General features: G+C 56.1%; 3 protein-coding genes across 3 annotated transcripts in view; 2 read left to right on the top strand and 1 right to left on the bottom strand.

Moving 5' to 3' along the window:
* The first annotated feature begins 11,586 nt into the window (after positions 1-11,586).
* On the top strand, positions 11,587-16,925 carry FSCN2 (fascin actin-bundling protein 2, retinal). Its single transcript, XM_007534738.3, has 5 exons — positions 11,587-12,824; positions 15,066-15,222; positions 15,376-15,497; positions 16,405-16,572; positions 16,655-16,925. The coding sequence occupies exons 1-5, from the start codon at positions 11,999-12,001 to the stop codon at positions 16,858-16,860; spliced, it is 1,479 nt and encodes a 492-aa protein (XP_007534800.1). The 5' UTR covers positions 11,587-11,998; the 3' UTR covers positions 16,861-16,925.
* Positions 16,926-18,794: 1,869 nt separating this feature from the next.
* FAAP100 (FA core complex associated protein 100) lies at positions 18,795-24,744 on the bottom strand. Its single transcript, XM_007534736.3, has 10 exons — positions 24,467-24,744; positions 24,266-24,384; positions 22,937-23,832; positions 22,493-22,649; positions 21,367-22,127; positions 21,142-21,278; positions 20,514-20,630; positions 19,719-19,808; positions 19,308-19,444; positions 18,795-19,119 (listed from the first exon to the last, which is right to left on the bottom strand). The coding sequence occupies exons 1-9, from the start codon at positions 24,629-24,631 to the stop codon at positions 19,313-19,315; spliced, it is 2,574 nt and encodes an 857-aa protein (XP_007534798.2). The 5' UTR covers positions 24,632-24,744; the 3' UTR covers positions 18,795-19,119; positions 19,308-19,312.
* Positions 23,971-26,618, top strand: part of CCDC137 (coiled-coil domain containing 137) — a 138,326-nt gene continuing 135,678 nt past the window's right edge. The window contains exon 1 of the mRNA XM_007534748.3: positions 23,971-23,976. The gene's annotated coding sequence lies outside the window, so the exon portion shown is untranslated. The remainder of the gene's footprint in view (positions 23,977-26,618) is intronic.

Genomic DNA, 26,618 nt, shown 5'->3' with positions numbered 1-26,618 from the left:
GGGCCTGGGGTATCTTGTTTAATACAGGGGTGACATTCCTGTATCCTGGTTGGGCCTGGGGGTCACTTCAACCACCGCTTATGGCCACCAGTTTAGAAAGAAGGGAAAGAGGGTGGGGAGGAAATCTAGGAGCAGCCTCCCAACCCTGCTGCTGGGGAAGGGAGGGGCAGGCTGACCTAGTGTCCCCAGGGTGTGAACTGGGAGTGTCACCCCAGGTCAGTGGGGAGCCCCTGAAAGCCAGGCATTGGTTATAAAAGGAGGAAAGGGTTTCCTAAATGTGGAAAGGTGGGGAGCAAGACTGGGGCCACCTCCTCCTCCCTGGGGGACAGATTGATGGATCTGACTCTGTGTCATCCCCCCAAACACAGGCCCTCCCCCCAGGCACTGCCCCCACTCCATATGGGCAGAGAGCAGTAGGTGTCCAGCAGGGAGAGCAAGGGTCCACGTACCTCACATACCTGTGAGTGTTCACCCGGATTGGGTATAGGTTAACAGGAAGAGGATCCAAGATGGTTGTATCTCCCCACCTCTGGTGCTACCCCTCCCCATCAAGGCTGCATGCCTGCATGATTCCATCACTCCCTAAAGACACCCCCCTTAGAGGGTGAGAGAGACAGGAGACACACCACAGTACTATTCTGCCACAGTAATGCTTCTGCTCTCCATGATGCTCCTTTGTGGCAGCCTGGGTCTCCTGTGTGAAAGTGTGCACTCTATTGGTGAGCTATCTCCTGGTCCCTACCTAGGTGTTGTGTCACTGCTTTAATCATTTGGTATTCTCTTTTCTTACTTTCTTTTTTTTTAATTGTTGTTATTGATGTCGTTGTTGGTAGATAGGACAGAGAGAAATGGAGAGAGGAGGGGAAGACAGAGAGGGGGAGAGAAAGATAGACACCTGCAGACCTGCTTCACCGCCTGTGAAGCGACTCCCCTGCAGGTGGGGAGCTGGGGGCTGGAACCAGGATCCTTTTGCCGGCCCTTGCGCTTCGCACCGCATGGGCTTAACCTGCTGCGCCACCGCCGGACTCCTGGTATTCTCTTTTCTTCTACCGGCTTTTTTTTTCCCTCTCCTTTTCCTTTTTGTGATGTGTCTTTTCTTTCTTTTTTAGTGTGAGCACTACACATCTACTGCTACCAGTTAGTCATTTTTTTAATTTTAATTTTTAAAAATATTTATTCCCTTTTGTTGCCTTTGTTTTATTGTTGTAGTTATTATTGATGTTGTTGTTGTTGGATAGGACAGAGAGAGATGGAGAGAGGAGAGGAAGACAGAGAGGGGGAGAAAAAGATAGACACCTGCACACCTGCTTCACTGCCTGTGAAGTGACTCCCCTGCAGGTGGGGAGCCTGGGGGCTCGAACTGGAATTCTTATGTCGGTCCTTGTGCTTTGCGCCACCTGTGCTTAACCCGCTGCACTACTTCCCAACTCCCCTTTAATTTTAATTTTTATTTCTATTTAATTGATAGGACAGAGAGAAAAAATTGAGAGGGAAGAGGGAGGTAGAGAGAGAAAGATAGACACCTGCAGACCTGCTTCACTGCTTGTGAAGAACTCCCCCCCGGTGGAAAGTGAGGGCCTTGAAGTCAGGTCCTTGCTCATGGTGATTTATATGCTCAAGTGGGCTTGCCAAAGCACAGGATAATAATAATAATAATAATAATAATGGTTAAAATATTGTTATTATTTTAACCAAAACACTGCTAATGTTTATGGTGTTGCGGTGGTGGATTGAACTAGTACCTTTGTAGCCTCAGTCATGAGAGTCTCTTTGCATAACCATTATGCTGTCTACCCCAGCCCTTTAATTTCTTTTTTAAAGGTAGATTAAAAAGTTATTTAGGGGGGCCCAGGTAGTAGCACAGTGGATTAAGCGCACATGTTGTAAAGCACAAAGACCACTGTAAGGATCCTAGTTCAAGCCTCCGGCTCCCCACCTGTAAAGGGGTAGCTTCACAGGCGGTGAAGCAGGTCTGCAGGTATCTCTCTATCTCTCCCCCTCTCTGTCTTCCTCTCCTCTCTCCATTTCTCTCTTTCCTATCCAACAACAGCAGCAGCAATAACAACAACAACAATAAATAACAAGGGCAACAAAAAATGGGAAAAATAACCTCCAGAAGCAGTGGATTGTTAGTGCAGACACCATGCCCCAGCAATAACCCTGGAGGCAAATATATATATTTGGGGGGATGGTAGTGCAGTGGGCTAAGTGCAAGTGGCATGAAGCACAAGGACCGGCATAAGGATCCCAGTTTGAGCCCCCTGCTCCCCACCTGCAGGATGGTCACTTTGCAAGCTGTGAAGCAGGTCAGCAAGTGTCTTTCTCTCCCCGCTCTGTCTTCCACTCCTCTCTTGATTTCTCTCTGTCCTACCCAACAACAACAACAAGAGCAATAAAATGGAAAAAAATGGTCTCCAGGAGCATTGGACTTGTAGTGCAGGCACTGAGTCTCAGTGACAACCCTGGAGGCAAATATATATATCTTTAGGGGGGCAGAGGTTACATAGCATAATGGTTATGCAAAGAGACTTGTGCCTGAGGCTCCAGAGTCCCAGGTTCAATCCCCCACACCACCATAAGCCAGAGCGGAGGGGGGTCAGGTGGTGATGCACCGGTTTAAGCACACATAGTACAAAGTGCAAGGACCCGTGCAAGGATCCGGGTTCAAGTCCCCGGCTCTCCACTTGCAGGGTGGTTGCTTTACAAGCAGTGAAGCAGGGCTGCAGGTGTCTGTCTTTTCTCTCCCTCCCTATCTCTTCCTCCTCTCTCAATTTCTCTCTGTTCTATGCAATAAAATGGGGGGGGGGGAAATGACTGCCAGGAGTAATGGACTCATAGTGCAGGCTCTAAGGCCCAGGGATAACTCTGGAGGCAAAAAAAAAAAATTATGAACCAGGTGGTGGTGCACATTGGTGTGCAGGGACCCAGATTCAAGCCCCTGGCCCCCAACTACGATACTGAAGCTTCACTAGCAGTGAAACAGTGTTGTAGGTGTCTCTCTTTCCCTCTCTCTCTGCCTCTCCATTCCCTCTCAATTTCTCCTTGTATATATCTTTTTTTAATTCTTTTTTATTATCTTTATTGGATAGAGACAGCCAGAAATCAAGAGGGAGGGGGGTGATAGAGAGGGAGAGAGACAGAGAGACACCTGCAGCCCTGCTTCACCATTCATAAAGCTTTTCCCCTGCAGATGGGGACTGGGGGCTCAAACCCAGGCCCTTGTGCACTGTAATGCATGTGCTCAACCAGGTGGGCCACCACCCACCCCGCCCTTGTATATATCTTAAGCTTCATCCCTATAGGTGGGGATCAGAGGCTCGAACCCAATCCCTGTGCATGGTTACATGTTCAACTGTTCACCATTGCCCAGCCCCAGCCTAAATTAAAAAAAAAAAAATTGATGAGAGAACCAGAGTATCACTCTGGCACATGCAAAGCCCAAGTCTCCCAAGAAAGCCGGAGACTAGGACTGATGGTGTCTGAGTGAGTCCAGATGCCCCAGTCCACTGGGCCACTTCCCCACATGCAAACACCAGGCCCCCCTACAGGCTTCCAGAACAGAGGGAGTGCTCATGACAGTGCTCTGAGGCTGAGCCCTGGTGGCACTGGCTGGGTGAGGATCAGAGCAGCTCCAACAAAACAGATGGTTCCCCCACCCACCCACCACACAGGTGCACAGCCAAGACTACCAGCCCTCAGCACTATAGCTGGCCAAGGAGCCTGTGCCAGCCCATAGCCACATGCACACATGCACACCCCTAGGTACACACGCCAAGACACATGGTGTACAGATACGTGCACCATGCTGCGTCTTCCTGAAGTGGCTCAGCCACTTGTGAAATAATATGACAGCCACCTCCCATACACACACCACACAACAGCACAGCCACAGGGAATTATTATTGGTCTCCTGTTGTGTGCCAGAGATATCTCTGGGTGTGCAGAGAGGAACTGGCTCCATCTCTCACCTCTGGGATGAATCAGAACTAGGCCTCTCCTGCTTTGATTGAGAGGCAGGCACTACCGTGGTCACCTTCACATGACCCCCATAGTGTCAGGGACACAGCACTCAGTCCCAGGCCTCAGAGCAGCCCTGCTTATTTCTCAGCCACAGTACTGCAGGCAGGGTTAGGAAACAGGGCCCCTGAGAGGAAGCCTGTGAGCACTTAGGAGGACTAAATGCTGCACGTGGGTTTGGACAAGATCCAGGACTGTGCCTGGGGTGCACTCAGGACAGCTGTCATTAGTGAAAATTAGGCTACACTAGACGAATATGAGAAATCACCCAATTGGTCAGTGTACTGTCACAGCAGCAATGCAATGGACTTGCATACCTGATGCTCTGAAGTCCCAGGTTCAATCCCTCATACCACCATAAGCCAGGGCTGAGCAGAGCTCTGATAATAAATAAATAAATAAACAAACAAATAAATAAATAAATAAGCTGGGGGCCCGGTGGTAGCACAGCAGACTGGGGTGAGGATCCCAGTTCTAGCCCCTGGCTCCCCACCTGCAGGGAGGTTGCTTCACAAGCAGTGAAGCAGGTCTGCAGATGTCTATATTTCTCTCCCCCCTGTCTTCCCTTCCTCTCTTGATTTCTCTCTGTCCTACCCAACAACAATAGCAATAACAATGACAACAAGGGCATCAATAATGGGGAAAAATAGCCTCCAAGAGCAGTGGATTCATAGTGCAGGCACTGAGCCCCAGTGATAACCCTAGAGGCAAAAAAAAAAAAAAAAAAAAAAAAACCTAGGGACACAACATAATAGTTCTGCAAAAGACTCTCATGCCTGAGGCTCTGCAGTCCCGGGTTCAAGCCCCCACTCCACCATGAGTCAGAGCTGAGCAATACTCTGGTGTCTCTCTTCTTCTTTAAAATAAAGTAAATAGGGAGGTCAGGCCATAGCACAGCAGGTTAAGCGCATATGGCACAAAGTGCAAGGACTGGCCTAAGGATCCCGGTTGGAGCCTCCGGCTCCCCACCTGCAGGGGAGTTGCTTCACAGGTGGTGAAGCAGGTCTGCAGATGTCTTTCTCTCCCCCTCTCTGTCTTCCCCTCTTCTCTCCATTTCTCTCTGTCCTAACAACGACAGCAATAACAATAATAACAGCAATGATGAACTACAAGGGCAATAAAAGGGGGGATGGTCTCCAGGAGCAGTAGATTCATAGGCACTGAGCCCAGCGATAACCCTGGAGGCAAAAAAAAAATTAAGGGAGGTCAGGCGGTAGCGCAGCGGGTTAAGCACAGGTGGCACAAAGAGCAAGGACCGGCGGAAGGATCCCGGTTCAAGCCCCCAGCTCCCCACCTGTAGGGGAGTTGCTTCACAGGCGGTAAAGCAGGTCTGCAGGTGTCTATCTTTCTCCCCACCCCTCTGTTTTCCCCTCCTCTCTTCATTTCTCTCTGTCTTATCCAACAATGACAACATCAATAACAACAACAATAACTATAATAACAATAAAACAACAAGGGCAACAAAAGGGAAAATAAATTAACATTTAAAAAAATAAAAAATAAAGTAAATAAAACATTTTAAAACTTAGATTAATCTACCTAAATAAAATAAAAATAAAACTTTGAACCCTGTGTATAAAGCCTGAGACCCAGGTTTGGTCCCATAACTCTGCCAGCTGCTCTCCTGGCTCCCCTCCCTCTCAGGCAAACACATCTTATGATTTTAGGAGAAAAGGCCCAGGAGACTACAGGAGATCTCTGTGTGATAGTCATGGGAGGGTGCCGCCCCAGCCAGTAGATCTCCCCTCAAAGGAGAAGGGGAAAGCTAAGTAGGAGAGGAGCCCACAGAATTCCACGTGTAGGGGCTTGTGGTGATAGAGTACACACATCCCCATGTGTGAGAACCCAGGTTCAAGCCCCCACTCTCTATTTGCAAGGAGGGAAGCTTCACAAGTGGTGGAGGATTGCTGAAGGTGTCTCTCTCTACTTCTCTTTCTCCTCTTGTCTCTCACTCTGTGCCAAAAAGGAGGATGGAGGAAGGAAAGAAAGGAATGAGGGGGGAAAAAGCCACTGGGAACAGTGGAGCCACAAAGGAAGGAAAGAGAGGAATGAGGGAAAAAATCCACTGGGGGCGGGGGTAGATAACATAATGGTTATGAAAAGAGACTCTCATGCCTGAGGCTCTGAACCTGAGTCCCAGGTTCAATGCCCTGCACCACCAAAAGCCAGAGCTGTGCAGTGCTCTGGTATCTCTCTCTGTGTCTTTCTCTCTCTGCATCTCTCTCAAAAATAAAATAAAAAACAAATAACATACTTAAAAAATAAATAAATCTTGTGGTCCGGGAGGTGGCGCAGTGATAAAACTTTGGACTCTCAAGCATGAAGTCCCGAGTTTGATCCCTGGCAGCACATGTGCCAGTGTGATGTCTTGTTCTTTCTCTCTCCTCCTATCTTTCTCATAAATAAAAATAAAAATAAAAATCTTTAAATAAATAAATCTTTTTAAAAAGCCACTGAGAAAAGTAGAGCCACACAGGCACTGAACTTCTACAATAACCCTGGTGGCAAATAATAGTAATATTAATAGTCAATGTGTATTTCAACAAGCTGCCAATATGGTGAGGGAGGAGCTGGGCTATGGCCTTGGCAGAGCTAGGCCTGAGGTGGGGTTCTGGAACTTGGAAGTAGGTATTTGCAACCTGGTGCTGACTAAACACCCCAGTATTTACAACACTAGTAGTGCAAACCCTCCACATTCTTCTCCAGCACTGCCCCTCCCCATGGTCTTGCAAAGGGTCCCTGTCACCCTAAACCTCAGCCTGCCTCCACCTCCAGTAAGCCAACCCAGGCCAGAGCTGGGCTCTACCCTGCCGGCCCCGTAAGGGGACCTGCTAGGGAGCAAGCACTCCGCCATGAAAAAATTATGAGCCACAGGCCTGCTCTCAGGAACAGTGCAGGGGTGGGCCTGGGCGGGTGCCAAGTCAGCCCTGAGCAGTAGGCAGGGCCTGGGGCTGCCCCCAGCAGATCAGCCTGGCCTTGGGGTCCAAGAGCTGTGGACAAAGACCTAGTGACATAGCCACTGGTGAGCAGAGTGCCCAGGCCAGTGCAGGAAAGCCAGTTAGAGAACAGCTGGCCTGGGGTTGCAGAGAGCAGAGGACTAGGGGTCCTGGGGACTTGGAGCTGGTATTGGGGTATCTAATCCCCTACCCTTCAGGGATTAGAGAGGGATGACTTACTCAGGGAGGCTGAGGCCTGGGACTGGGAAAGATGTGACCTGCTGAGGTCTTGGGGGTGGAGGGGGAGGCTACACCCTGGGTCATTTCCCAGTTTCCAGGGCCCCAAGCCAGCCCCAAGCTCTCACCACCAGCATCAGCCTCTCATTGGGCTCTTGGTTGCCATGGCAGCATGATGGCTGGAGCTCCAGGCGGGTGGATTCTGGTCAAGGACCTAGAGTGTGGATGTGGAGGAGCCCCGATAGAGTGTGGAGAGAAGGGCAGGGTGTCCTCCCTTGCATCCCATGGAGGAGGTTTCCTGAGCACTGGGGTGGGAAGACATCAGAGGCCTGAGATTCGGGGTTGCACTAAAGGGGGCAACTCTGTCTGCTGAGGCTTCAGCAGCTGTAGCACATCTGGCCATGCCCTGAGTAACGCCCAGTGCTGCCCATCCAGGTGTTCCTTGCTGCACTGGGAACAGATCTCAATCAAGTGAGAAGCATTTAAGGAGAGCAGCAGACAGCTGGCAAAATAACTCATTGGAATAGTGGCTTGCTTTGCTATGTGCACCACACAGGTTTGAACCCAGCGCCTATCACCCTGAAGGAAGCTGTCTCTGTCTCTAACTTAAAACACTTTACTATGTATGAGGATGCAGGTTCAAGCACCCAGCCAACATGTGGGAGTACCATTCCCAGGAGAAGTCTCACATGTGGTGGAGTGGAGCAGTTCTGTGCTGTCTCTTCTTTCTGTTTCTCACCCTCCATCTGGAAAGAACTTCACAGGGACTCCAGAGAGGAGGCAGCCCCAGGAACTGGCAGGTCAAGGGCCTCATGTCTGAGGGAAGGGAGCACAGCTCACCTCTCTGCATCCCCCAGGGCCCAAATGGTCATCCCCTGGCTCATGTCCCTTGTCACTGCCACAATGTTCCCTTCCTGGAGGTCTGGGACCCAAGATCTAGTTTTGTTGTTGCTGTCATCACTAGGGCTTCACTGGTCTGACTTTTTCAGATAGAAATAGAAGTGCGGGCAGTCGGGCGGTAGCACAATGGGTTAAGGGCCGGTGGTGCAAAGCGCAAGGACCAGCGTAAGGATCCCAGTTTGTGCCCATGGCTCCCCACCTGCAGGGGAGTCGCTTCAAAAGTGGTGAAGCAGGTCTGCAGGTGTCTATCTTTCTCTCCCCCTCTCTGTCTTCTCCTCCTCTCTCCATTTCTCTCTGTTTTATCCAACAACAACGACACCAATTACAACAACAATAACTACAACAACTATAAAACAACAAGGGCAACAAAAAGGAATAAATAAATAAATATTTTTTAAAAAGAGGGGGGTCGGGCGGTGGCGCAGTGGGTTAAGCGCATGTGGCACAAAGTGCAGGGACCGGCGTAAGGATCCCGGTTCGAGCCCCCGGCTCCCCACCTGCAGGGGAGTCGCTTCACAGGCGGTGAAGCAGGTCTGCAGGTGTCTATCTTTCTCTCCCCTTCTCTGTCTTCCCCTCCTCTCTCCATTTCTCTCTGTCCTATCCAACAACAAATTGCGTCAACAAGGGCAATAATAATAACCACAACGAAGCTACAACAAGGGCAACAAAAGGGGGGAAAAATGGCCTCCAGGAGCGGTGGATTCATGGTGCAGGCACCGAGCCCAGCAATAAAAAGAAAGAGAAGTGGGCACAACAGTGATGAGACTTCTGCTTGAGGCTCCAGAGTCCCAGGTTCAGTCCCCATAAACAACATAAGGCAGAGCTGAGCAGTGCTTTTGCAAAAATAAATAAATAAAGTTGGCGCAAAGCTCAAGGAGCGGTGTAAGGATCCCAGTTCAAGCCCCCAGCTCCCCACCTGCAGGGGAGTCACTTCACAGGCAGTGAAGCAGGTCTGCAGGTGTCTATCTTTCTCTCCCCCTCTGTCTTCCCTCCTCTCCTCATATTTCTCTGTCCTAACAACGACATCAATAACTACAACAACAATAAAAAACAAGGGCAACAAAAGGGAAAATAAATAAATATAATAAACAAATAAAGTAAGGGGGCCAGGTGATAGCAACCCTGTAGAGCACACATATTATCATGCATAAGGACCCAGGTTCAAGCCCCCAACCCCCACCTGAAGGGGGAATGCATCACAAACAGTGAACTAGGGCTGCAGGTGTCTCTCTTTTTCTTTGCCTGTCTCTTTCTTTCATCTTGATTTCTCTGTCTCTATCCAAATAAATATATAAATAAATAATATATTTTAAAAAGAGAAACTGGCCTGACTTTGGTGGGGAGTTAGTGTAGAGCTCCTGTTCTCTTTTAGAAACAATAAAATAAAATAAGTAAAATGACAAATAGAGAGAGAGAGCAAGACAAAGGGACCAGGCAGTGGTACACCCAGTTAAGCACATATAGTACTAAGTACAAGGACCTGGGTTTGAGTCCCTGGCTCCCCACCTGCTGGAGGGATGCTTTGCAAGTGACGAAGCAGGTCTGCAGGTGTTTATCTTTCTCTCTCCCTCTCTGTTTCCCCCTCCTCTCTCAAGTTTTCCCTACCCTATCTAATAAAATGGGAAAAATGGCTGCCAGGAGCTGTGTATTTGTAGTGCCAGCATCGAGCCGAAGCGATAACCCTCGAGGCAGAAAGAGAGAGCGAGAAAGCAGGACAATATAGCATTGACACTTCCTCCTTTTCAGTAGAGGCTGGGCTTGAACCTAGGCCATGTGCATGGTAAAACAGGTGCACCCCTACGTGAGCTGTCTTGTCGGCCCCGCACCCACTTCTGATTCTGCCAGAGGCTGCCTGGAGCCAGGCTCAGTTAGCACCTGGTGGCAGGGCTCCTTCCCTGAGCACTCCCAGGCCAAGTTCTGCCGGTGCTCATCAGTGCTAACGTGTCACCAGGGAAGTGGGACTTTGGGGCTCTCTGCACCTGCGACTGTCCCTCAGCCTCCCATGTACAAATGAGGTGGTACGTAGTGAGCTCTGGTGGAAACTGAGGCACAGACAGTATTAGAACTAGTATCCCCAGAACAGAGACATCTCCCAGCACCACTGGGCCTGTTGCCTGGGGACTGAGAGGCACTTTGCAGGCCATTGTTCCCCAGGAAAGGGACAAGGCCTCAGATCCAGCTGTCTTGGTACATAGCTGTGCAAGAGGTCCTGGTACATAGCTGTGCAAGGGGTCTGGTACATAGCTGTGCAAGAGCCCCTGAGTATGCTTGTCACAGAGGGGGTGGCACCAGCCCATAGGGACATCCAGGCAGCCCTTCACTCAGCAGTCCCTTGACCCCAGACTGTCTCAGGTATTTGAGCCTGACCTCCTCCCAAACCCTGACTGGCCTGGGTATCCTCTGCATGTTTGCCTGCACCCAAGACTCCTGACCCTCACCTGCCTCCCTGCCCCCTGCTTCCAGGATACACAGATACACACAAGCACAGCTCTAGATCACACACTGCCAGATCCCATTGGTGGAACCCAAGCATGGCTTGGAGAGGGATGGGGTGGGCATAGGGACCACTACCTGAAGCACCGAGGACCAGCAGTGCTAGGAGAGACTCGGGAGACAAGACTGGCAGTGCCCAGGCCTAGTCTCTCGGGAGGCCTGGGGTCATACGCTTTGCAGGGGAAGAGGACACCAGCTGGCCAGGGCCCAACACAGGCAGCTCTGGTTTCCTTGCCTGGCTCTCGGCCCCTGTGGCAGGTGCAGAGGATAGATAGCCTAGGCGCGCATAGGAGCCCCACAGGGCCCTCTGAGGCACCTTTGAAGGCTCTGTGGGGGTTCCAGCAAAGGTGGGGAGGCAGCAGCCCAGGTGTGGCCAGTTCCCACAGCTCCTGGCCTATTGACCTTATTCCTCTGCTGAGGGCAGGTTTCCTATCTGCCCCCATCTTGCCTAGGAGCCTGCAATCAGGCCTGTCCTCTGGAGATGTGAACCACAGCAGAGGTTCCCAAGGGTGCCTGGCAAGGCTGATTTCACTAGAGCTCACCTGCTGAAGAGAGCCCCTGAGAGCACAAGATGTGCCCAGGGCTGAGCATGGAGCCGGGTCCACTGATTTTTCACTTCTCCAGGCCACAGGGTGACATGTCCTATGTCCTCTCCTGTACTGTGGCAGTGCTATCACACAGCTGTCATCTCTGCTCAGACCAGTGACATGTGTCCAAGGCCTGGTCAGGTGTGGATGTGGGAGAGTGGCTGCCCCTCCATGCCACCTATAGTCCTGTGTGGGTGCCCTGCCACTTGCACAATGCCTGCCTCTTCCAGGCAAGGCCATTCTCAAGAGGAGGGGTGGAGGGGTGTCAGGGGAAGTGTGTAGCAGGGCTGCCACGTTCCTGGCAGCAGGAATCAGAGAGGCAGTAACTGGATCCTGCCACTGGCCTGGCTGCCGAGGGTGGAGGCTGCGATCGGGTTGCGGGTGCACTTCGAGTTTTCCACCAGGCGCTGGGCTCTCTGTGGGAAGGAGTATGCTCGCAATAGCACAGGGCACTGGGCTGTGGGTGCTCAGTGGGGCCAGGCAAAGAGGGGACCCAGGAGGCACAGGGGCCCAGGGCCATTGCCAGGGCAGGGGGTGAGCAGCAGCAGGCCTCCAGCCCAGATCCCAGGAGTGGCTGAAATCCAAGCTGTGTAGCGACAGGCAGCACATTTCCTAAGCTGTGTGGCATGATCCTTCCACACCCGCCCTCTGCTGCCCACTGGCCACGTGAGAGCAGCTGGCCCAGCACCGCAGTCACAAGCGGCATCTGAGTGGACAGCAGGTCCATGATACTGGCCGAGCCGGGGGGCTGCCGGCCAGCAGAGCAGAGTTAGGCCGTCAGGGGGCACTGGGGTCATTGAGCAGGCAGGAGCTGGGCCAATCCCCAAGATGCCCACCAACGGCCTACACCAGGTGCTGAAGATCCAGTTCGGTCTGGTCAACGACACCGACCGCTACCTGACGGCCGAGAGCTTTGGCTTCAAGGTCAACGCCTCGGCCCCCAGCCTCAAGAGGAAGCAGACGTGGGTGCTGGAGCCAGATCCGGGCCAGGGCTCCGCCGTGCTCCTCCGAAGCAGCCACCTGGGCCGCTACCTGTCGGCGGAGGAGGATGGGCGGGTGGCCTGTGAGGCTGAGTGGCCGGGCCGCGACTGCTGCTTCCTGGTGCTGCCGCAGGCCGATGGGCGCTGGGCACTGCAGTCAGAGCCCCACGGCCGATACTTCGGGGGCACGGAGGACCAGCTGTCCTGCTTTGCCACAGCCATCTCCCCGGCTGAGCTGTGGACTGTGCATCTGGCCATCCACCCACAGGCACACCTGCTGAGTGTCAGCCGGCGCCGCTATGCGCACCTGTGCCCTCATGATGACGAGATTGCAGCTGACAGCAACACACCATGGGGTGTGGAGGCGCTTGTCACCCTTATTTTCCAGAACCGCCAGTACTGCCTCAAGTCCTGTGACAGCCGCTACCTGCGCAGTGATGGCCAGTTGGTGTGGGAACCTGAGCCCCATGCTCGCTACACACTGGAGTTCAAGGCCGGCAAGCTAGCCTTCAAGGACTGTGATGGCCGCTACCTGGCACCTGTGGGGCCTACTGGCACCCTTAGGGCAGGGCGCAATACGAGGCCTGGCAAGGATGAGCTCTTTGAGCTGCAGGAGAGCCATCCCCAGGTGGTGCTGCAGGCCGCTAACCACCGTTATGTGTCTGTCCGGCAAGGTAATGGGGCTCTGGGGGCTCCTGGACACAAGGGCAGGAGCTCTGGGTACTGTTGGCCTGAGGGCCAGAAGAGGGGTCTCAGAGTGGCTGGGGGGCATCCTAGGAGGCTTGCTGGGAAGCAGGATGTAGGGTGGGTGTTGCTGGTGCCTGGGTGGCCCCTCCCTTTCTGGACACTACAGGGACTCAGGCAGAAGGCCAAGGTCAGGGCATGGACCTGCAGGAAGTGTCTTCAGGTGCCTTCCCAAGGCCTAGCACAGGGAGCCCTCATCCAGCCAGGTAGTGGGTACTTCTGGACTGAAGGGATGGCAGGGAGCTGATACCCTCTCAAACCTAGGCTCCTCCACACTGAGTAGCCTGTATCTTCTAGGCAGGTGTACCTGATGCTCCCTGATCCCAGACTCAACTGCCTGCATGGCATAGGGGCCTTTCTGTATGTGATCACAGGCCTGCGAGGTGAATGAGGGCAGTTCCCAGAGTGCCTCACCCTCCCCAGCCAGTGAAGTCCGAAGTTAGAGTTATCCCTGGACTTAAGATTCTCTGCAATGCAGAGTGACAGGGATCCCTGTCACTGATCCCTGACCCAGGCTGGGAGGGTGAACAGAGAGCTGGATAGACAGTTCAGGGAGGCAAGCCTCTCTAGGCTGTCACCAGTCAGGCCTGGGACTCAGTATGTGCCCACCAAGGTCCAGCCCTGACCTTCCCTGAGTCCCTCCCCCCTACTCCCAGCACCCCCCACACACTGCAGGGACACTGAGTTCAGCCTGCCGAGACCCAGAGACCCAGCTGTTGCTGAGGAGCCTAGTGCTCGCAGGCTCCTCAGTGGGGGCCTCTGAATCCCATCTCTGAGACCTTCTCCCAGCACCTTGGGGTTGGGGGGAGGGTGACAACCAGCCAAGATCCCTCCTGCTGAGACTTCTCTCATCAGGCCAATATTCATGGGCTCTATGAATTGGTCAGTGCAATTTGGGGGTGTCAAGGGGGACACTGGACATGCAAGTCTGCACAGGGTGACAGAGACACTCTGTGGCAGTGGCACTGACCATGGTGGTGGCATTTAGGGGCAGAGCTGAAAGAATCACTTCTCACTCTCTGGACACTTGGTGCCTGATTCCATCCCTGCCCCCCAGATGTTCAGATGCTGACTTGACACTGTGATAGGGTGTCTGTTTTTTGGGGGAGGGAGGGAGAGGCCTGGTACCCCCAAATCCCAAGACAGTTGGAGCACTGTTGAGCACAGTAGCCTCGGTGTCTATGAGGAACACCCGGGTCCCCCATTTTATTTATCTATTTATTTATTTTGAGATTCTTTTAAAAAATTTTTATTATTTTTTTTCCTCCAGGGTTATTGCTGGGGCTCAGTGCCTGCACCATGAATCCACTGCTCCTGGAGGCCATTTTGTGTCCCCCCCCTTTTTCTGTTGCCCTTGTTGTTGTAGCCTTGTTGTGGTTATTATTGTTGTTGTTGATGTCGTTCATTGTTGGATAGGATAGAGAGAAATGGAGAGAGGAGGGGAAGACAGGGGGAAAGAAAGACACCTGCAGACCTGCTTCACCGCCTGTGAAGCAGCTCTCCTGCAGGTGGGGAGCCGGGGGCTTGAATCGGAATCCTTACACCGGACTTTGTGCTTTGCACCAGGTGCGCTTAACCCGCTGCACTACTGCCCCATCCCCTATTTTTTATTTTTTTATTGGATAGAGACAGAAGTCGAGATGGAAGGGAGGGATAGAGAGGGAGAGAGACAGAGAGACACCTGCAGCACAGCTTCACCACTTGTGAAGTTTTCCCCCTGCAGGTGGGGACTGAGAGCTTGAACCCAGGTCCGAGCACCGTAATAACCGGTTCCCTTCCTGAAGTTGTTTGTCCATGCTGGCTGTATGGGGCCATGGTGTGGGGAAAACTTAGGGCCAGTTATAAATAGAGGCTGCAATAAACCCTGGGGGAGCAGGAGCAAGCAGCTTAGCTGATGATTAGCAGAGTGGGGATTTGGCTGCATGGAAGGGCCTTCTAGAGAGCAGCATGTGTGCGTGCGCACATGTGTGTGTCCGGGGGTATCTGCATCATGTGTCCTGTGACCCCGGGCAGAGCTTCAGAGCACTCTGAGAAGTACCTTCCCAATCTCAGGTCCAGAGTGTTCTAGATGGTCCCCCCTCCCCCCCACTTCAAGGCTGCCCAGGGGCACGCCTACTTCTCCCAGCTCAACCTTGGGAGAGGTGCGAGGGGTTTTAATGTCCTCCTTCCAGGGGTCAATGTCTCGGCCAATCAGGATGAAGAGCTGGATCATGAGACTTTCCTGATGCAAATCGACCAGGAGACCAAGAAATGCACCTTCTACTCCAGCACCGGCAGCTACTGGGCCCTGGTCACCCACGGGGGCATCCAGGCCACGGCAGCACAAGTGTGAGTGCACACGTGTCCCCACCTCCACCACCAGTGCCATCAGGATAGGGTGCCCGCTGGGCTGGGGCGCTTTTATCCTTGCAAAGGCGGGGTTCTGGCCTAGAGCCCCCACACCCTGCTGACCTGAGGGGACCTTGTCTGGGCCCCCCGCAGCTCTGCTAACACCATGTTCGAGGTGGAGTGGCGCGGCCGGCGGGTGGCGCTCAAGGCCTGTAACGGGCGATACGTGTGCATGAAGAAGAACGGGCAGCTGGCGGCCATCAGCGACTTCGTGGGTGAGCGCCCCCTGCCAGCTGGGGCAGGGATGTCAGGGACAGCCCCCCACCCTCCACCTTGGGACCCTGGATTCCCAAGCCGGTGGAACAGCAGTGCCCAACAGTCAGGACAAGTCACGGTTGAAGCCAGAGACAGCTCCTAGAGCCAGCATCCTAGCTGCACCGGGAGGAGGGCTGCCAAGGTCTTGGGGCAGTAACAGAGGCAGATGAAGTCGTGATTTCATTTTATTTTGACAGAGAAACTGAAAGGGAAGTGGGAGATAGGGATGACAGAGAGGGGGCCAGGTGGTGGCACACCTGCTTGAGCGCACATGTTACAATGGTAAGGATCCGAGTTTGAGCCCCTGGTCCCCTCCTGCAGGGGGAAAGCATTGCAGTGGTGAAGCAGGGCTGCAGGTGTGTCTGTCTCTTTCCTTCTCTATCTCCCCCTTCCTCTCAATGTCTGGCTGTCTCTATTCAATAAAGATAATAAAAAGAAAGAGGGAACCACAACAATGATAAAACAACAAGGGCAACAAAAGGGGAAAAAATAGTCTCCAGGAGCAGTGGATTCGTGGTGCAGGCACCGAGCCCCAGCAATAACCCTGGAGGCAAAAAAAAAAAAAAAAAGGGAAGCAGAGATACCTGCAGCACTGCTTCACGGCTCATGCAGCTTCCCTCCTGCAGGTGGGAACTGGGTGCTTGAACCCAGATCCTTGGATACTAATAGGTGCTCTCTACTGGGTGTGCCACTGCCCAGCCCCCATATTTTATAAGAGGGGAGAGGAGAGGGAGTGAGACCCCTGCAGCCCTGCTTCACCGTTTGTGAGGGTCTCCGGGTCCTCAAGTGGGAACAGGATTTGAACCTACCAGGTGTGCCACCGCCCAGCCCCTGAGATTGTCCATGTTTCTGTCCCCTGCCCCTCAGGAGAGGATGAAGAATTCGTCCTTAAGCTCATCAACCGGCCCATCCTGGTGCTGCGCGGCCTGGATGGCTTCGTGTGCCACCGGCGCGGCTCGGCTCAGTTGGACACCAACCGCTCGGTCTACGATGTCTTTCACCTGAGCTTCACAGACGGCGCCTACCAAATCCGAGGTGCGGGGGCTGCGGGGCGGGGCAGGTGCGTGGGGCAGGTGCGTGGGGCAGGGCGGGCGCAGTGAGCGGCCCGCACCCGCAGGCCGCGGCGGCGGGTTCTGGCACACCGGCTTCCATGGCAGCGTGCTCAGCGACGGCGAGCGCGGTGAGGACTTCCTGCTGGAGTTCCGCGAGCGGGGCCGCCTGGCCATCCGCGCCCGCAGTGGCAAGTACCTGCGCGGGGGTGCCTCGGGCCTGCTGCGCGCAGACGCTGACCTGCCGGCCGGGGAGGCGCTGTGGGAGTACTGAGGACTGAGTACTGAAGCCATTAAAGCCTATCTCTGCAGGCCTGGCCCGGTGCCCACCCAATCTCAGTCAGAACTCGGCACTTCTCTAGAGCCACCCGGGAAGTGAAGCTGGGCCTCTTCCAGTGTCTGGGTGTACACTCAAACATGTGACCAGCAACTTTGGCAGCTCCCAGTGGTGAAGCAGCACCCCCCCCCCAGAAGGGTGTCATGAGCTGTCCACTAGGGAGAGGGTCTGCCCCATGGCGACCCAATGGGGGGACACATACATACAGGGCTCTGGCCTCCTGTGCCCATCCCTTTCAGGTCCCCAGCACCACACTCCACCTCCCATCCTGTGTCCTCACCTGTACACCAGCTTGTGAACCGAACAGCAATGACTCTAGAGGTCCCGCACTTCACTCCTGAGACCACCTCCCCTAAATCAGCCCCCTCCCAGTTCTCATGGCCCCTCCTTTGAAAAATCTGGACCATGGAGTTGGGGACTGGGTGGGAGGCGAGGCCCTGGGAGTGACCCACATGGCAAGGACTGGACTTGAGCAGTGCCTGGGGAGACCCAGTGCTCCCCCCCCCATCCACACTGCTCTCACCCCTGCCACCCAGCCCCTAGCCTGGGAGTTGATCTAGTGAGTGGGATGGGAGGTCAATAGGGCTGAACATGAACTTTCCAGGAGCCAAGGGGCCATGAGGCAGGGAGGGTAGCTGGGAGCCCCACCTGGAGCCTGGCCTCTGGAGCTCCCCTCAGAGACAGGACCTGTGTGGGCAGCACCAGCATCCAGCAGGGACCAATGTTGGCCCAGAGCCTCAGCTTGTGGGTGCCCGCTGGTGATGTAGGGTGGGTTCACTGGGGCTGAAGGAGGCAGCCTAGGCAGGGCTCTGTGTGCAATACCCCTTACCCACAGGACCTGGGTTGGGGGTGCTCCCCACCTGGCCACAGGCAGAGCCAAATTGCCACTGGGGGTTGGGGGATGGGGGCAGTACCTAGGGACCCTGGCTGGTCTGTGTGACCCCCACTGCTGTGGGAGAGGCCCCACACAGGACATAGTGGGCGAGGGCTCCAGACACTGGTTGTAATCTGTCCCCTGCCCACCAACTGCAACAGGCCACCACCCTGCACCACGTCCATTTCCCTCCCCAGAGGAGGGGAGAGCTGCTTCCTCTCTGATAATTTTTTTCCTTTTGGTGTTGGTTTTCTTCTCTGTGGAGGTGGGACCTCATGATTTGTTATTTCATTGCTCCATGAATGAATTTCTCAGAGGAGAGGGAGAGAGCACCTCACCTGAGCTTCCCCTGGTGCTCACTCCCATGCGGTACTAGGGTTCAAACGTGAATAGCCAGGATCCTGCCAGCACTTCCGTTTTTTCTTTTTTGGAGGAGGCAGTCAGCTACAACCCCCCCCCCCCCCCCACACACACACCACTACCACCACCACCACCACCACCACCACCACCACCACCACACTGGCTTCCCATCAGTGGGCAGGAAGTTGCTTCCTCCTGCACAATCACTCAAGAGCTGTCCCTGGGCGCCACCCAGTGGGGGGAGGGAGCTGCAGGGGCTCCATGTCTACAGCCCATGTGGCAGCTGGGCTGGGAGCAGGTGCACCCCCGACTGTGAAGGCATGCTGGAAGCTCAATCCTTCCCTGGCCCTGCCTGTACTAGGCCAGGGATGACTGCCAGGGGACCATGGGGATCTGGGGGAAGGAAGTGGCACATCCTCAACACACCCAGGACTCTGGTGCCTCTGATGGTGGGGCCTCGTGGCCATCTGCTGCCAGACCCCAGCTTGGAGCATACTGCTAGAAGGGGGAGGGGAGGTCTCAGCAGGGGAGCTTGGGGATCCCTAGTGGCTAGTGCAGGAGGTATCCCAGAATCTAAGGCAAGGCTGCCCTTGACCAAGTGGGAGAGGAAGGAACAGGCCAGACCAGACAGAAGAGCTCAGCAGAAGGGTTATTGAAGTGCCTGCATAGACAGGAGAGGGAGCACCATGTCAGCAGAGGTTGGGTAGCCCTGCCCCAGGATTATAGCACCTGGGGACCCAGGAGGATGCTGGGCACTGGATTTGTTCTGGGTCACAGTGTGGCCACCAGGTGACCAGAATGGGTGAGCACAACACAGTGGGCCCACAGGGGACAGTTCAGGGGATGGGGGTGGCCAATGGCACTGACATCCTGGGTGTTGTTCTAGGGGGCAGCCCCAAGGCTCCAGCTTCCCAGCAGCAGGGTGCCTGTGCTGCCTTAGCTCTGTGCAGGTTCAGAGGCAGCTGTTGAGAGAGAAGTAAGTGATGGGAGGTGGGGGGTGATACATGAGGGCTCAGCCTTGGCTGCTGCTTCCAAAGCACCCACCCCAGATACCAAAGTGTCCCCTTGGGACAGAAGCCCCAGGCTCACTACCTCCCTCCCCACCCAGCCCTGGTCAGAGTGGCTGTGATGCTGCAGCCGGGCAGCCCACCTGGCTCACAGCAGCAGGAGGCTGGGGCTGCGCAGCTGGCTGTAGAGCTGCAGGAGCCGCTCAGCGGTGGCACGGGAGCCAGCCTCATCCTCTGTGCACAGCCGGTCCCGCAGGGCCTGCACTTCCCGCAGCAGCGCCTGTAGGTGGGACCAAGGCTCAGAGCCTCCCCAGGGAGGGGAGTGGGGACCCCAACATACCCTCAGGCCAGGAGGGACAGTGGGGCTGAGGAGGGGGACACAGCTCAGTTCAAGGGGGGAGGGGGAGGGTGTGACCAGAGACAGGTGAGACTGAACCCACTATCCCCACATGGGGGCAGAGCCACCACGCTGTATACCCAAACACCCATGTTACCAGGAGCCCGGGGGACAGTCTCAGCTCCCCAGGCAGGCAGAAAGTCCTCCAGGAGCTTACCTCGTGGTTGGCCTGCATCTGGTGCAGATACTGCAGACGGAGGTCAGGGGGACTGGAACCCCCTTGGGTGGCCAGCGCCACCACCATGGCCTGGGAGAAAAAGAGATGTTGGTGCCTGGGCTCTTGTCTCCACCCTTTGAGCTGGTAGTCTGGTCAGCCCCCCACCCCCTGACCCAAGCTACCTCCTTCTTCCCAGTGGCTCATGTGACTAGCATAGCCTATGGGGTCCCCAAGCCCCCAGAGTAGGGGAGGCAGAAGGGTCCCCACTGGCCTTGGGAAGGGTAGCCCTCTGGAAAGAATAGGGAGACAAAACCCAAGTAGCAGCAGGACACCAGCTAGTGGTAGCATTGTACTCTTGGGGAAGGCTTCCCAGCCCCACCCGGTGGAGTGGGGAGTGACTCCCAATCAAGGGTCAGAGGAGAGCACATGCCAACCCAGAATCCCCAAATGAGAATGGTTAGGGGCCTGGCCAGAGGAGGATCAGCCTGGGTTGGCATCTGCAGCCAAGGCCCATCAGATGGGAGAGGCCACCCACCCCAGAAACAGTGCTGAGCCGGACAACTGGAAGATAGGGACCTTCTCAGCCCCAGCATCCCCCTCCCTCCCCTAGTAGCCAGGCATGGCTGGAAGCAACTGGCACCCACATCTGTGGAGAAAGGTGGTGGTGGGGGGAATGGTGAGGTGCACGATGGGGTTCCCTTGGGGCTGGTTCCCTTGGCTCCACATGATTGGACCCAGCTCTGAGTTATGCTTATACCAAGCAAGGAACCACCACTGGCCACACCCCACACCCACCTGCATGCGCCTGACAATGGCGTGATGTGCCCCGCACATGCTGGCCAAGGAGGAGCTCTCCACCTGGATTTCCACGGTCTGGAGGGGCCCCGCCGGGCATAGGTCGGTTACGGCCACCTGAGGGACACAAGAGGCCTCAGTGCCTGCCCGAGGGTGACCCTGGCTGGATATGGGCTGGGCCCACCAGCATTCACTCCCACCCGACCAGATGCAAAAGCTTGAGGCTGAGGGACCCTGCTCTCTCCAAGGGGACCAGAAGCTCTCTCTCCAAGGAGGTGACTGCTGGGACACCCCCGCCCCCAGCCTGTTATCAGTGGGTCCTAGGAGTTTCCTTCTGAGTGTAGGGAAGAGCTGGAGGATGAGCCAACCCACTTTTCCACCAGACAATCCTGAATGACACCCATGATGGGAACCAAGAAGCTGATCGGGGGTTCTGCGGCCAGTGGGGTACTAGCCAGGGCAGAGCGATACTGGGGGAGCTGTCTCAGTTTCCCCGTAGCGCTTAGGGATCAGGCATGCGGACTCTGCCCCACATGCCACCTGAAATGCTCAGGGAAGGCCTGCTGAGAACCCCGGCTGTCAGGGCCCACCTCCCCAGACTGGGGAGACTGCCCTGCTCCCCGCTTGCCTGAAGGATGGTGAGATGGACATCAGTGCCATCAGGGGCTACACCCTGGATGGAGGACAGTGCCTGGGCCTTCACAAGGTCCACAGCCGTGTTCTCAGCCAGGAGCCACTGCAGGGTAGCAGAGCACAGAGAGAGGCCTGCAGGGAGGGGCTGCATGAGCCTGGGGTGTGCCAGGGAAGGGGGGTGGTCTGGCCCTGATCAAGGCCCCCCAGCCTGGCCGCCCACCTGAATGCCCATCCTGCAAGGCGGTCCTGAGCAGCTCTGCCGATACCCTGATAGCAGCCAGTGATGGGGGCAAGTACCGGGCTCTCAGGGATGCAGGCCTCAAGGACGTGCCGCCCTCAACGTGCTCCCCCAGGAGGTTGTCCACAGGGTCCGGGGCAGGGCTAAGCAGGCTGGCAGGTAGCATAGCCAGACCAGGGAAGCGCAGGCCCTGCAGCAGGTCCACTGTGTGCTCGCTCAGGGGCAGGCAGATGCCCTCCTGCTTGGGCAGCACGCTGGGGAGACACGCACCCACACAGGGCTCCCGGAAAGGGTCCGAGGGGGCCAGGGCACCACCCACAACCTCCCTGAGGCTGTAGAAGAGTGCGCAGGCCACGGTCAGTGGCAGGCCCAGCGTGTTGTCCTCGCCCGGAGCCAGGGGCAGCGTTACTTCCCGCCGGCCCCCTGGCTCAAGCTGGTCTACAGGGACAGTGTAGGTCACGGCCGTGACACCAGTGTCCAGCTCCCAGGCTCCTGCGCTGGGGCCCACCTGGATGCACAGGGCCCAGCCTCTGCCCAGGCTGAAGGCACTGTGGTTCTCCAGCACACAGGTGGCCGTGAACACATCACGCTGCTGCAGGCGGCTCCAGGCTGTGCTGGTAGTGCAAGAGATGGGCCTCGGACCCTCCTTGCTGGACAGCAGGGCACAGCTCACATTCATGGCCTCATTCAGGCACTTGAGCGCCTGGTTGCGCTGGTCCACTGCCTTCTTCAGGGAAGATACTCTGGAAGGAGAGGATGCCTCAACCCACTCCTCAGGGCTATGTGCACCTGCGGGGGGGGGGGGGGGGCGGGGAGGGGACATTGCTCCCAGTTCACCATGCACCCTGAGCTGGGCATTGGGTTCGTGGATGCTGGCCACTAGTCACAGCTCTGAACTCATGGCTTGAAAGCCTCCCTGCAGAGCAGAGCAGAGCAGGACAGGGGTGGTGGCAGGGCCCCTCTCCCTGACAGCCTGGGTCAGGGTTAGGGCAGGGGCTGTTCACTGAGAGAAGATAAGGGTGGGCCTTGGTTTCCACTAGGCTCCCCAGGCTAGGACCTCTACTTTCTCCTGGGCCACCACCTCCTGAGGCCACAGACTGGCTCTCACCTCTCAGACATGGTGCCGATCCCAGAGAGCAGTTCCTTGATTTTGTGGCCCACACTGGCCGTGACTGCCTGAGTGTGGTGCGGGGTCTCCGGGCTCAGGACCAAGCTGCAGATCATCAGGTGGCCCTTGGTGGACAGGGCCAGGAGCTCCGTGTCACCTGTGGGACACCGTGCTATTATTCCCCCGCTGTTGGGGCAGGGTAGCTCATGAACAGGTCTCAGAAGAAACAGACCTGATCCTAACCATCTGGTGCCCTCAGCTCCCCAACTATTAGCGCTGTCATTGTCAGCACCAGTATCACACAGAGAACCTACAGCCAATGAAAAGCAAGGCAGGGATTTGTATACCTGCTTAGGTCTTGCACCAGGATTTTAGAAGATGAGAAGGAGACATGGAGGGAGGGAGAGTCCCACCACCCCAAGGCCTCCAGGAACAACCCTGTACCTTCTGGTATCTGTGGTGACACACAGAAGGCGGCGAGGCTGCACACTCTCAGGCTGGCAGGACACAGTGTAGGGGGCAGGCTGGGTGGGCCCCTGCTGGGCTGTTCAGCCTCCCAGAGGGTGTCCTCTGGAGCCAAGCCCACCATACAGAGGCCGGAGGGGGTACTGTGGTAGAGGTGGCCATTCCCGCCACATGCCGCGCAGTGCACGGGACCTGGGAGGCAGTACTCCCGCAGCTCAGGAACCAGACTCCCCGCTTCATCCCTACCAGCCTTGATGGCCACCATTCGGCCATGGTGACCTAGGGCCACCAGGCAGTCACAGGGCATGTCTGGCATGTCCTTGGCCCCTGGCTCTGTCCTCAAGGCCCCAATGAAGATGGTGGGCTCCTCCAGGTGGTGGAGGATCTTGATGAGTGCCTGGGGGTCAGTGGGGGCCCACCTGGAGGTGACCAGGGCCTTCAAGAGTACAGAGCAGAGCTGGCCATCAGGCAGGCCACAGAGGATCATGGGAGACTGCAGGAGGGCGGCATCAGCTCCGAAGAGCAGCCCAAAAAGGCCCTCCTCCAGCACAAAGCTGTGTGGGACCCTGGAGCCTGGGAGGGACGTGCAGCACAGTACTGGGAGGAAGGGGGGGCCTCCAGGTTCCTTGGCTAGAGGGGTGCAGGTGGACAACTCCACCTCGCCGATCGGGGCTTCTAGCCCAGGGTCCTTCCCGGGAGTGGGAGCCTCAAACAGCTGCATCTTCCAGCGGGCTGGGCTCCGCGCCAAGGTGACCAGCACATCCTCCAGGGCGGTGAAGGTGCACAGGGCAGTATCAGGCAAGATGCAGGCAGCCGGCTCCACTGGGATCAAAGGCAGTTCGCTGGCACTGTCCCCAGCGTCCTGGCTTGCTTGTCTTTGAAAACAAGGGTGCCTACAGTCAGGACGCCGGCTCACACTTCCAGGTCACCTGCCAGTAGGGCTGGGATTCACAGGTTACCCTCCCCCCAGGTGGCTTGCCACCTGCAACCACCGCGGGGGGCTGCTCCACAGTGCTGTCCCAGGGCCACACAGACACACACGGAAAAAGATGTGCAGTGGCTTCCAGAAAACTCTCACTGCACAGAAGCGTGGCCTCCAGGCTGGGTCTGCGCCATACCTGTCACCTGTTCACCTGGCATTTGCGTCTCCATCTCCACCTGGCGCTGGGGCTCCCCCACGACTCTGGGGCCTGTCCTGGGCCATGTCCCGGCTAAGCAGGATGTGCTGAACCCCGTCCCCACCTGGAGGACCGTGTGTGTGTGTGTGTGTGTGTGTGTGTGTGTGTGTGTGTGTGGGGGGTGCCTCACCTGCTCACCCGGTCCAGCCACAAGCAATACAGGCCCCTCCCTGCGCACAGGACCAGGAGAGCCCCACGGCGGTCCAGCAGCTCCAGGTGCCACACCTGCGCAGGAAACTCGTAGGCAGCCTGCAGGTGGGGCGGAGGAGGCTCTAGTTTTCCCGCCTCCCCGCCGCTGCCCCGCCCCGCCCCGCCTGCCCGCCGCACTCACGGTCAGCAGCGCCCCCTCGCGGTTGTAGACGTAGACGAGGCGGCCCCCGGTGCACACGAAGATCTCAGACCCGAGGCTGCGCACGTGGGGCCAGCCGGTTGCTGGGCCCCGGGCCGGGCTGCAGAGGTTAGCAAGGTAGCGCACCCGCGGGACCAGCCCAGCCATCGCGCGGGCCAGGGGCGGGGGGCGGCGGGGGCAATTTACGGCCGCCCACGTCGCAGGAGCCTCGCTCTATCGTAAAGCGGTGAGGCCCAGGAGGGGGAGGTGCGTCCTGTGGGCGGAGCCTGGCTACTCTGTGGGCCCACTGCGAGTTCCGCCCACAGTTCCGGCCAATCAGAGCTCCACCCGGGGCACTGTAGTTCCCGCCCCAAACCCGCGGGCACTGTGGCTTCTAGGCGCTGTTGGGGCTCCAGTGTGCGGCAGGGGGCGGGCCCTAGAAGAGGGATGGTGGTATTCCTCGGGCAGCCGAGCTGTTGAACAGAAACCACCCGTGCCTACCGGCACAGCCATCCACGCGTGTTGGCGTAGACAAAGGGTAAGCGTCTAGGATTTCAGGTAGGGCCCTCCAACAGTCAGGCCAAAGGTGAGGCTGAAACCTGTGCAAGACACCCCCCTCCCTCCCACCTCTCATTTCCTCCAGGACTGGAAGAGAGAGGGCACAGGAGCTTGGCCGCCTAGCGCACTCTTGAAAGGCAGCTGTGGAAAGGTGAGCTACACCATTACCAGGGGGGTGCTAGGGCCCTCTTCCTGCCTGCACCCGCCAAGGCCAGTGCTGCCAACCAGACAGGGCAGGGGGAAAGCCCAGGTGTCAGTGTTCTGTGGACTTGAGGTGTGCACGTGCCAACTCAAAAGAGCCATTGTACACATCCATGTGCCCTTCACAGAGGTTGAGGTTGTTCCCATGCCCTAGGCAGGCATGCTAGTGGGCTGGAAAAGCTGTCCTAGACAGGGACAGGAGGGGACACACACACACCCACCCTGCTTCCAGCCTGGAGAGAGGTGGGCAGGGGCTGGCCTGACTGGTCAGGATGACCCTGCAAGCACTGAGTTTTTAGCCCCCTCATTACCCAGTCTGAGTCCAAGCATTCCCATACAAGACCTGATGAACTCAGCCTGTCCAATTCTCTTGCCTGATGCCCCAGGGAGAAGAGGCACTCACAGCCCAGCCAGCTGGAGCCCACAGCCATGCATGGAAACACACTCCATTTGCCTTGTGAGTCTGTGTGTCAAGAACCTTCTTGTCGGGAAATTGTGAGGATGTGGTTGAGCTTAGCATGACCTTCACACTAGCCCGGCACTTCTCAGGTCATGGAACCAGTAAGATGAAGGTTCCATGGACTGCTTGCTGCCTCTCACATGAGGCTTTCCTTTCATCAACATGTTGCTAAGGAATAAGCCCAGGAATAAGCATCCTGTCTCAGTATCTTTTCTATTCTATTTGAGATAACAGAGGGCCAGAAGTGAGCTCACTCTATAAAATGCACTTTAACATGCATGAAGACCGAGGGTCAAGCCCTTGGTTGCCACATAAGAGCACCTTCCTGCACAGTGAAAGCTTCAAGAACAATGGAGCAGCATCATATTCTCACTCTTAAAAAAAAAGGACAAGGGCAACAAAAGGGAATTAAAAAAAAAAGGGGGGGGGATCAGGCAGTAGCACAGTGGCACGAAGCACAAGAACCAGGCATAAGGATCCAGATTCAAGCCCCCGGATCCCCACCTGCAGAGGAGTCGCTTCACAAGTGGTCAATCAGGTCTGCAGGTGTCTTTCTCTCCCCCGTCTCTCCCTCCTCTCTCCATTTCTCTGTCCTAACAACGATGACATCGATAACAACAATAAAAAACAAACAAGGGCAACAAAAGGGAAAATATTATCTGTGGAGTCGAAGATAGACACAGGCAGCATCAGAAGCAGTGAGCTGTGCAGGCCAAGGCAGATGGACCTGGCGTGGGGGCGCACCTACCGGTGCTGTGCAAGGCTGCTCCTCAGATAACAGCTGCTGCTTGTGTTTTCTCAAGAACCTGTTCTGGAGCATGGGACAAAAGGCTCAAGAACAGAGGTGCTGGAAGGTCTATGGAACTGGTACCCCAATACTGAGACAATTTCTGGGCTGTCATGTGACAGGGCCACTGGGCTGTGCTCCCCTATCAG

This window comes from Erinaceus europaeus, chromosome 14, assembly GCF_950295315.1.
Source record: "Erinaceus europaeus chromosome 14, mEriEur2.1, whole genome shotgun sequence".
Taxonomy (NCBI): domain Eukaryota; kingdom Metazoa; phylum Chordata; class Mammalia; order Eulipotyphla; family Erinaceidae; genus Erinaceus; species Erinaceus europaeus.
Note: the sequence above shows the minus strand (reverse complement) of the source record. Positions and strands in the feature narration are given on the sequence as shown.